The sequence below is a fragment of the Meleagris gallopavo genome, chromosome 3 (genome assembly GCF_905368555.1).
Source record: "Meleagris gallopavo chromosome 3, MGAL_WU_HG_1.1, whole genome shotgun sequence".
Lineage (NCBI taxonomy): Eukaryota > Metazoa > Chordata > Aves > Galliformes > Phasianidae > Meleagris > Meleagris gallopavo.
In genome coordinates, this window is record NC_139406.1 from 54,535,211 (window position 1) to 54,547,233 (window position 12,023).

The 12,023-nt window shown below is 33.7% G+C and overlaps 1 protein-coding gene across 9 annotated transcripts in view; it reads left to right on the forward strand.

Annotated features, from left to right (window-relative positions):
* Positions 1-12,023, forward strand: part of SNTG1 (syntrophin gamma 1) — a 337,041-nt gene that overhangs the window by 262,543 nt on the left and 62,475 nt on the right. For all 9 annotated transcript variants that reach the window (XM_085221072.1, XM_085221079.1, XM_085221074.1 and 6 more), the window contains one exon: positions 5,418-5,456. In XM_085221072.1, the coding sequence (XP_085077198.1) occupies positions 5,418-5,456 (39 nt within the window). The remainder of the gene's footprint in view (positions 1-5,417; positions 5,457-12,023) is intronic.

Below are 12,023 nucleotides of genomic sequence, written 5' to 3' on the forward strand. Positions count from 1 at the left end.
TGGGCAAAGATATCTCCCATTAGATCAGGTTGCTCAAATCTCCATCCAGTGTAGCCTTGAACATCTTCAAGGATGGGGCATTCACAGCTTCTCTGGGAAACATGTTCTAGTGCCCCAATACCCTCATCATGAATTTCTTCCTTATAACCAGTCTAAGTCTTCTCTTTCTAGTTTAAACCTCTATCCCTTCTGCCATCATTACATGCCCTGTAAAAACTCTCTTTTCATCTTTCTTATAGACCCCTATTAAATAGTGAAAAGCTGTAATAAGGTCTCTGTGAAGCTTTGTCTTCTCCAGGCTGAACAACCCCAATAATAACTGAAGTAACAACTGATGGACAGAGGGGCCAAGAGATGCAGTTCTGATAATCAGCTATCTAAACCCATCCCTGTTAAATGCGAGTCTCATCACCTCAAGCTCTGTGTTACACTATATGCCATACATATTCCTTTTTATATTTGATTTTGTCCTTCGTGACTTCACTCCATTATTAGCTCACATGAATTACTGAATTTATGACATAAATACTTTACAAATGACAAAAACAGGATCCTTGTTACTTTCTATATATATTGCTTGTTGTTTATCATCCCAGTTTCACAACAAGCACAAATAATTTTATGTATTAAATATACACCGATCTGGTTTACTACATTTATTCTTGAAAACCATATATTAGTTTTGAAAAAAATTATTCCAAGTCCAGAAACCTTTCTGATTGAATCAATGACGTATCTTAATCATATCTAGCACACTTACTAAATAATATTTTCTTCAACAGTATGCATATTCAAGTATTTTTCATGTCTTTTTGTATAGACAGCTGTACTGTCTTGATTTTGTGAAGAATGATCCAATGTTTGCTTCACTGTGCTCTTATTTCAAGACCTAATTCTTTTCATTGCCTTAACCTGGTTCTTTTGACACGTGTATGTATATTGAAGCTCCAAGGTGTTGGCATTTTGAGGTCATAATGAGTTCAGGATGTAACAGCTTCTTTTACATATTGTCATCTACTGAACGAGTCATTATGACCTGTTACTCCTACCATATTCTGAAATTTAAATGTTATTTTGTTGTCTCTGTCAAAGTAAATGTAACTAAAATATAATTTGGATGTGCCCAACAGGAATATATTTAACTATTTTGTGAGTAGTTGTGTTACTCCATTTTTTTAATTTTTTTTACTTTTCACATGGTTGATAATTCAGTTATTGTACTGTAATGAGCAGTCAGTATTATAAGTGACAATTATCCAGTTGTATTTCATTATCAACGTAATGTTTCCTGTATCTCCTTTTGTTTTAATAATTTTTTGGTTTTTATATTGTTCAAAATCCTTCTAAGAAATCTTCAGTAGGGAGGCAGATGTTTTTTGCGTTCTCTTGGAACCATTGTAGCCTTTTCCAGCATTGGCTTTTGATTGTTACCAGTGTCGCTTCAACAGTACACTGTGCTGGTAGAGTTCAATGCATCACTGAACCCGTCTTGATGTGGAAGTACATTAAACAAATGTGGTAATATGCATGTTTGGAATCATAGTTTAGATGGCCATTTTTCCTTTGATAGTGTTCTTATATACCATAATTTGATTATATGCTTAACATATTCTAGTTTTTTAATATGTATGTATACTACCTAACTATCCATCAGTGTAAGACCTCTATTAGGAATGATAATCAACTGGTCTGTATGTTTTTATGTTTTTGTTTTTGGGTTGTTTTTTCTTTTTTTGAGGGGGGCATCCCCACATCATACTAATCATCCTGTGTGTGTAGCAATATTTAGCAAAGATCTGCATGTGTCAGCAGCTCATGAAATATGCAAGTTTTTGGTTTATTTTATCCCACTGGCTAATGCAAGGACAGTCAGTACAAAAATTTAATAAAGAAGCTCATACAACTACAGAGCTACTTTCCAGATGAGACCTCAGCACCATCTGAGGTATTTTCTTTCTCTACTTATATATAGAATTCAAAGGGAGCTTACATTTTCCATATGGAAAGTTTATCCATGAGTATTTACATGCTAATACTGACCCAGAATAAAAATCCATCAAGTATCGTGTATAATGATAGCAAGAATTCAATTATACTTAATCTTTTTAGCCAACTGCTACTTCAGCACTTTTGTCAGTCTGCTAATACGGGGCTTCCTGAATCATGCTTACTGTCTCTTAATTGCCCATTTACTCTTTTGCCCTCTTCCATTAATACAGGATCATCACAGAGTGGATTCATGCTTTTTTTCCAACTTGCTCCAATTTGTAATGATCTTGCAGCCTGTTTGCAATCACTTAACATCCTACTGGCATGCACTTTCTTGTTGCTTTAATGCATGAGAAAGTTATTGCCTTTAATTAGCCGTTAATGAATGCAAATCAGCAGTTTGAAATGCAAAAAATTGAAGAAGGCTCCAAAGACTAAATTGTTTGGGTAAATCCATATATATGACCAGCATAAATTAAAATAATAGAGGGCAATTTTTTAATGGAAAATTTCTGATGAAGGAAGAAACCTACAAAGCTACATGACTTCTGTTGATTGCAAGGAAAAGATAGATCATATGTGAAAGTATGGAAAAAAATGTTACTTACCCTCTAAGCCAACTGAGCAGGAGCTGGTTCGCCCTTATTCTAGATGTTGTACAACAGTCTTAGTGGTTCCTATATGTAATGAAGTGGTCTCTGTCAGTTGCTCTATTCTGACAATAAACACCTACTGTACTATTGCTTCTTCCAGAGGCCCACTTATGGTACCTGGGACCCACACTATCATTGAACATTTTTCCTGCTATCTCATTAGACTTATGAGCTCCTCATTTACAATATATTTTTTTTCAGGAAATGAGAAAATAAGATAAAAGGAAGCATAAGATATAGAAACTTGGAAAAAAAAAGTTGTTTTTTTTTTTTTTTTTTTAATTTAAATTGTTGAGAATTGGAAAAACCTGGAATCTGTGTCCTTAACTTAGAGTTTAGATATACTGCCCTTAGAAGTCCTAAACGACTGCATATGCTCATTGAAAGGCACATTTCCTCATCATCTCATGAGGATCCTGTGATTACATTGGAATGGCAAATTTCATTAAAATAAATGGGTAAAAAAGGTCAAACTCCCTAATAAATAGTGCTTTTTAGATTGTACTTTAAAATTCTCTTATGGGAACCGAAAATAGTTATTGTAGTAGTATTTGCTTAAAGAAAGTCTGAAATAGTAGCTCTCAGAGGAGCGAACAATTTAGTTCAGTTTCAACTGAATTTTAAAGCTTAAAACTCAGGTTTTGTCAGCTTCATCAGCTGCATTCTAGCAAAGGACAATGATAATAGAACAAAAAATCAATAGTATGTAGGAGACATTCTGCTAACTTCCTGCTTCTCTGGGATGAAGGCAGTTAAAAAATAAAAATAAAATACCAAATAAAATAATCATGTACACCTAAAACTAAAACCTCCTCAACCTTCTGAGGAGTGATATCTCCCACATAGTTTCTTTGCTTCTTCTGCAGAGAGGAAGCTATCATTTGAACATTATCCATATGTGTCGATACCCAATGCACAAATTAACTGAATATGGCCATAATTAATTCTCTTCATCTCACTTCATTTAATCTGTCTATCCAGTACTTTTTTATGGCTATGATTTCCTAAAATACTTGCCTATTTGAGTTTTTGAAACATATCTAGTCATATTTTCTGTATTTTTACCCCAATGAATTATACTTCGAATCATTGTTTTAAGATAGCTTCTGCTATTATCTCTTCTCCATTTTTCATCTCTTATCAACATCTCTTGCCTGTTTAACAGTCTGAGGCAGATACCTTGCTTTTGACCTCATCTCCTCTTCCTAGGTTTCAGTGATCACCAAATACCAAACTACTTTTTCTGCAGCTTTCTTAGAATTTACTTCCTAATCCACATTCCAGAAAGTTGAAGTTGAATAGAATTAAGCCCTTAGCACCTGTTTTGCTGAATATGAAGTAGACACAGGTATTTCTTGTTCACCTAAATACATCGTTCATAATGATTTCTGAATTTTTTTTCAGAATAGAATGTTTAGTGGTTTCTGCTCTTGTACCTCACCTGATTTTGTATTGCTCTAGTTAAACAGATCTTTCTAATGGGTATTCTCAGATTACCTGCCTACAAAGTTTTATCTAAAATATGTGCATATATCTCTGCAGTTTATCATACTGGTATTCTTTGTCAGTCCTCTGGAGAAAACAAGTGTTATTCATTTAGCATTAGTTACATAGTGTGTGTCCTGTTATTGTGCTTAGTAATTTTACAATGAGTCAAGTAATATTATGGAAAACTGAAGAAGCGTTTCTCTTTTAGATAATGTATCTCAAGTAACAAGAAAAAATCATTTTCTCATTTAATTTTTTTAAAAATGGAGATTCTCTTCTAAAATGATTCTTATTCTAAAAAGATGTTCTACCTTTATCTGAAGCAGTGTAAATGCTGCACTGCTCTGTTAGGGCTCGGTTGGCAACAGAATTGATTCCTTGATGATAATATCTTTAATTTTAATATGTATTTGACTCATTTACCCATAGCTACCAAATCAATTGTGAAAAGGTGGCATAAAAGAGCATAAAATTAAATATAGGAACGAAATATCTATAATGAATGCAGATGGTAAATATTCTAGGTTTGCTCAAAAAACTTTCAGGGCTTATTCTGAAAATAAAAGAACATTTTTATTCTTTTCCTAATGTCAGGAATGGGTATGTTCCACATTTAATTCTCCTATTGGACACTTTAGTTAGATGGCTGGCAATGTTTATTTAGAGTGAATCAATCATCTAGAGTGTAAATGCAAACTCCTCATGAATCTTCAATCTCAGATTAGGTTAGTAATAACATTTTGCCTAGTGTATTTCTTATTGTTCTAAAGATAAAAATTACTTGATTATCAAATTATAATTATCAAAATTAAATTTGTACACTTGATTCTGTACCTAGTTTAGGAGCATAGAGTAAATCTTGTTTCAAATGCTTTTTCTGATCAACTTTCCATCTTTCTCTAAGGAAAAATATTTTGCTAAAGTCCAGTGACTATGTGGAAGGTGATAAATTGATCTAAATAGCTTTTACTTAAATATTTCAATTTAAATTACAGCTTCTGCTCAGAAAGTAGGGAAAATATGTGATGTTGTAGAATTCCGAAAATAATTCAGCATGTATTCTCCTTTCATATTTTCTGAAAAAGAGGAATAAGCCATGCAGTTACTACAGAAATGTCCCTTAATTCATATAGTTTTCATCATTGTCCTACAGTAGATTTTCTTTTCTTTTTTTACTCCCACACATAATTTGGAAGGAAGTGTCTCACACATCTCCAAATCTTAAAGTGTTTTTTTTTAACTTCTACTGACTGAGATATTAATCTATTTTTTCATTCATTTTTATAGATTAAAAAAATCAACAGGAATTTCCCCGTAAACCAGCAGGTAAGAAAAATAAAATTTGGATATTTTCAGTCATAATTCTAATTTTGTCTGTATTTAATTCTGTGGTAGATGTGCGTTGTTTTAGGTTAAAAAGTTCTTGGTAAGTTTTCTTTAGACAGCACCTTGCTGCTTTTTTTTTTTTTTTTTTTTTTTCCTGATGTGTGTGTGATCAGTTTGGTATGTTCACATTAAATAAGATCATGCTTAATCTTTTCAAGTTAAATGAAGTTTAATGCATATATTCAAACTTAGTTTCTTCAGATTGCATGCCACACATTTTATTTTAAAAGCAGGAAGGGAATTGCTATGCTCAACAGAATTACCCATTCTTAATCAATGTTTGTCTACTGTTTTTAAAAAGTGAAAAGTCTCTTGTCTAAATGAAAGTATAAAAATGGATATAAATGGTTATGAGGCAGATCAGTAGGAAAATTTGAGCAAACTGTATTATCTGATTGTCTCCAAGTTCGCCCTTTGACAGTATCATGATAGTGGAAGGCATGGCAGTGCCTTGAAATGGCAGTAGAATTCCTTGAACAGAGGTGTTTTCTTGCTAGCAGAATGACTACTCTTCTCTAAAGTTGAATATTGGGTATTTGGATCCTTGAGTCAAAGGGAAACGTCTAGATGGCTTGAAGCTGAGAGACTGGATTTCTGTTCTGATCTTGTAGTTGCTAGAGATCAAATGAAAATGGAAAATAATCACATCTCTGCATTAGAATCAACACATATTTAAGAAAACCATAAAAACAATGCATGAACAAAAAAAATTCAGAATAAACATGAAATGATGTAAAGTGATCAGAGGGTCGTTTGGAGCATAATCCCATAACACAGTAATGCCTTTAGGCTATGATATAGCATATTAGCAGTTGAAAATGTGCCTATTCGGTAGCGGGCTACTTATCTCACAGTACAAATCTAGTAAATAAGATGTGGTAATTAATTTTGCTTTTTTGTTGTGTGTCATAAATGCTACGTAATGGGGATTTCTTTTTAAGTAATGGAGTAGTGGGAAACAGAAATATTACATTCAGCAGGAGGAATGAATTGCATCCATGTTGACCAAGAGAATTATGTACAGCACTGAGCTGCAAACTTGACTTCATGAAGATATATTTGAAGAATGAAAGTACTTTCACCTCACATTTCAGTCAAAATTATATCTGAGTTACATGTTTCTGGTCCAACTTCACTAGTATGGAATTTTACTAAGTGTAATTCACACAGCAGGAATGGGCATTATTAGTTTCTTTGCTTCTTTCTTCTTCAGAAGTTCTGCAAATCATAGTAAAATAATAACAAGTATTTATATGCCTTGTATAAATAAAGTTAGAACAGATGAAACATAGTAAACAGGCACATTTTTATGTGCATGTTTTTTAATTCTTTACACTACAATTTTATATTATAGTATTTAGATAATATAGATATGTTTATCTCACTGTTGCTTCCTAATGTTACCAAGAGGTCGTTTGCTACATTTAGCAATCAAAGTTAATTTTATTTAAGCATTTTCAGAACAGTTTCTGTAATAACATCTGCTGGCAGTGACAAAAAAGTGCTCCTGTCTCAAAGGAGGGACAAAATGCCTATTTAAGAAAACAACAACAAACACTTAACATTTCACTGTTACTATTTACTCTGAATTTGTGTCCATGTTTTTATTAACTTCAAAAAAGTAAGGACGGTAAAATTATAAATAAAAGTTATAATGTCCCACCAGACTATTATTAATTCAGAGTTATTTGCTGGTTTTGAACTCCTGACATATAGAGCATTTTATTTCTCTTCATTAGAATTCCAGTGTAAAGCAACACTAACTTGCTTGGCTTGAGTAGCTTGCTCTCCGCTGGATTGGCCTACAATTAATGTGTTCTCTCATCAGCATCAATCACTATCTTTGAAAAGAATTACTGTGAACCATTTCAAGGAAGTCAGCCAAAATGTCAAACTGAAAAGTGGAAGGCAGATCAGGAGATAAGGTCTCACTGTCCATCAAATACTGGAAAACATTTATTGATCCACAGATATCTTGAAATTTTAGGGAATATTTATTTTAAAACAGACTCCTTCTTGGGTTTATGTAGTTTGCTTTTGTTTTTAAATTGTAAATGGAGGTAGGAAATAATACTTTATTTAACTTAAAATAGGAGAACTTTCTGAGAAGAGCCGCAAAAGAATACACAGATATACAGTTAATTTCTGTCTTCTGTTATGCAGTAGGCATAAAAAATGTGCAGGGAAGCAACAGGCCTTTTTCTTTGATAAATTATCATAAGTTTACTAGAATATTAATTATCATCTCGAATATCTTTATCATAGTGGCACTTATTTTAATAAAAAACAATTTTGTCTAAGATTTTGAATAGCAATTTTTAACTTCTTTTAGGCAAGCATATAATGAACTTGAACTCTGAAACTGATCTGATTTGGATTTTACTTTCATATTATTTCTTGCAATATATTTTATCTAGACTAAGTAGTCCAAACTACAAGCACATTATCTTTCTTACTGTCCATCCTTAGTTATCTTCCTTAGTAGGAAAGCAGTACCAGGACAAACTGCTGGATAAGATAGACATGGGAAAATCAGGGAACTGATTTTCCATTTACTGCGTTATGGCTGTGTTCACAAATGCAATAAATAGCCTCTTGCTTCTGTACTACAAAGACAAAAGCCACGCCTGAAGGCTTAAATATAATCAAAGAATCTACACAAAATGATTCTATTCTGTAATAAGTACATGACCTTAGGAAATACCTACAATTAGTATAAATTGAACTGCTGTGTTCTTTTATTTCTCAGATCTTTCTCACTACACCAACAAAAGTTTCAATATGTTATCTCTTTCAAGATCTGAGAATTAATTCAACAGAGTATCCAAGTATCTTGGTTTAAATAGGCTATTTTCCATGGTTGCTGGAAATTCTATCTGCAGTCTCAGTGTAATGCTTAACTGTCAGCATTAACTACCAAAAAATTACCAGTTTCAGAGGGAAATAAAATGATTTTGTTTTAATAAAATGATCTTTCATAACATTATTTTTAAAATTAATCTACTTTTGCTCTGTTAAACAAAGAAAGCAAAAATATTATAGCACTTAAAGTGTCATACAAACAAGGCAGATATGCGCATCTTCATATAACCCTTAGTTTTATTTTCTCAAGGTTACCAAACACTGTAGGCATCACTTTCAAGAGCAAAGAGCAAAAAGCAGCTTAATCCCATCTAAAAAATATGTTTTATTTTCCAAGGAGGGATAAGTATCCTAATACTAGGATTGCATTGCCATTGAATGTGTGTATGATGATTTTTCCACATATATAACATACCAAAAAAAGGAGAATTCCTGCTCATCTCTCACAGAGATTTTAAAAGAATTGCAGAATCATAGAATCACAGAATGGCCTGGGTTGAAAACGACCACAATGATCATCTAGTTTCAACCCCCCTGCTATGTGCAGGGTCACCAACCACTAGACCAGGCTGCCCAGAGCCAGAAAAAAGATATTTCCCCTGAGAACAGCCAGCATTGTTGTTGGCTTGGGATTCCAGCAAATTGAAAAATCAGTGGCCATTTGGCCAGCCAGTGCAGATGGCTGCCGTTAAGACTGATAGCCGTTCAGAACTGCTAGATATCAGAAAAGGGAATGATAGATGTGATAGTGTAACTTTGGCTTTACATTCAAATATTTCATTTTCATTCTCTTTTTTAAAGCTTAGTTTGACTTATATGCTGTATCTTCACCAGTGGTATTCATAAGGCTTCACATTTGGAAGAATAGTTGAGTGTTTCTAGGAGGAAATATTCATGTTAAATTGACAGGAATGGCTTTCAGATTTGGAACACTGTCTGAGTTCCTTGTGGACTGCAAAGACAAATTATTTCACATAGGGTGCTACCCCTGGATGTCTTGTATTCTCTGGGAGCCTCACAACACTAGCTGAGAACAGAAAAAAATCTCAGTGAACTGATGAAACTGAACTTAGAAACAAACATTAAAAAAACAATTAGACAAGCAATTAAAAACAAATTTATGTTTCTTTTTCTAATGCAGCCCTTAGTGTACTCCAATTCAGATGACTGCCACTGTTTTTCTTAGCCGTGAAGATCGTTCTGCTCATTCTCACATGTCCCTCTTGGTTCTATAACATTAGTTCTTTTTTACTGCTTCAACAGGGACTTCAGCCCAATACATCTAAATTTTCTCTTGCTAGGAGAGCATCCCAATGTTTCTGTAAGAAAGAAGGCAGTGCTTCCTTTCACCACTGCAGTCTACTTGAGTCTGTCAGCCCTGATACAATGCTTTTTACATAGAACAGCGATTGGAATGTCTTGGCACAGCAGTGTATTTAAAACTCTCTTTACCCATGCTGTATCTCTATTACAGTGAATTAAAAATTATTTCCCTTTATCTTTCATCAAGGACAACTTAATAAAAAAAAAAGGATAATGGAGAAGAAAGTCCTTAAGTTCACTATTTCTCTTCTATCTACAGGCAGCATGAGTATTTTGAAACATTTTTCTTGTCTACACAGAAGATAAGATAGTCTCATTAAGTAATTTTGACTATCATTTTTAAGAGGAATCTTTCCCTCTAGAGTTTTCCTAAAATTTATGGGACAAGAATTGGTAGCTGTCCTGGGCAAACTTAACAGCTTATTATGAGATTCATGCAGTTCTAATACTTCGTGATATTACTTTGGAATTAATAACTTCCCCTATTTCTTTCTTAAATTCCTATGTCTGTCTTTACTGAGTACTGTTTCCAATTCCACAACTGTGTTTCATTCAGTCTTAATATAACATAGTGGCATAAGTAACTGATGTCCTATTAACAAAAGGAACTGGAGTATAGCTGTGCATATCACATTCTGCAGTATTCAGTTTTCATGAGTCGTATTGCACTGCAGGCATATTGTAGAATCATAGAATGACCTGAGTTGAAAAGGACCACAATGATCATCTAATTTCAACCCCCCTGCTATGTGCAGGGTCACCAACCACCAGACCAGGCTGCCCAGAGCCACATCCAGTCTAGCCTTGAATACCTCCAGGGATGGGGCATTCACAACTTCCTTGGGCAACTTGTTCCAGTGTGTCACCACCCTCTGAGTGAAAAACTTCCTCCTAATATCTAATCTAAACCTTCCCTGTCTCAATTTAAAACCATTCCCCCTTGTCCTATCACTATCCACCCTTGAAAATAGCCATTCCTCCTCCTGTTTATATGCTCCCTTCAAGTATTGGAAGGCCACAATTAAATATTTACTTTCTTACTGAGATTCACAAGTACAGATGAGTGTACCATTTTTTCTTGTTTTAATATAATTTAATAAATGCAGCTACATGTGGCAATGTCATATCATATCAGCTATATGTCACCTTATATTCTGGCTTAATAGGCTGCTGTTCCACTTGATTAAAGTAACACACTTAGAACAGTCTCTTTTAAAATTGCTTCTAAAAATTATACTCAGTGAGTTTGTTTAATAAAACCTAACTTATGAAAGCTGTGTAAAGGTGAATGCATACAAATGACATGGTAGCTGGTATGTCTGTCACCCAAGCCAGTGTCCTTTGCTGCAGATGTGTTGCATCTTTATTACACTTAGAAAGTTGAATGGCATTGCTTAGGTGGGCTCATAGGACATCTGTTCTAATGGTAACATCTAGTGGTAACACACTCCACATATTTTATTTATTTTAATAGTATCATAATAACATTTGAGATTGTATTGTATTCATATTTTTAAACTGGAATGATTAAATGCTGGAATTCTGCTGGAAGGTGACATTCCTTCAAAGAAACCATGTCGTTATTCTAGTAGTTCCTTAAAGACAGTGTGTATGTTCACTTTGTTTGGTGTTTTGATTTTTTTTTTTTCCTGATTTGGCATAATTTTTGAATTAGTTGTTTTACAATACACCACTACTGTAATTCCTCAGAGTCAACATTCTGCATCTCTTGATTGACAGTTGCTGAACTTTTGGGTCTTGTGGTACATCTGCTGTAACACCATCTGTTGTCACTGTACAGTTTATTTTGAAGGGAAATCTCTAGAATGAAACTTCTGTTGCTAAATGTTTATAGACACACACAGGGGAAGCTGAGTTCTTGCTGTTAAATTAAGCAGAAGAACATAATAGGGTGTAAATTATGCTCTGCTAATTCACCACGTTGTATTGTCAGTCATTTATGGCACTTGGCATGGATTATTACTCCATAGCTTAAACCTATGACAGGCTTTTATTGATTATTATTATTTTATAGGACTTTCTGTAAAATAAAGTGAATACATTTATATTTATATAAAAGTATACTCTCTTTAGTTGACAGGAAGTAGTAACACGGTAGTTACGGCATTGCGCTAGTTGCTTCTGAGACACTCTCTATTATTAAAACTGTGCTTTCATTTGGCCAGTAAAAAATTTTTCTTTACATAGTAGTTCTAAGTAGGTGTTGAGCTTCAGGACATAGGCAAGCTTCTTTAAAAAGACAGTGAGCACCGTTGTTAGAGAGTTTTTCGATTTAGGAAACCTATATGTTGACCTTTGAGA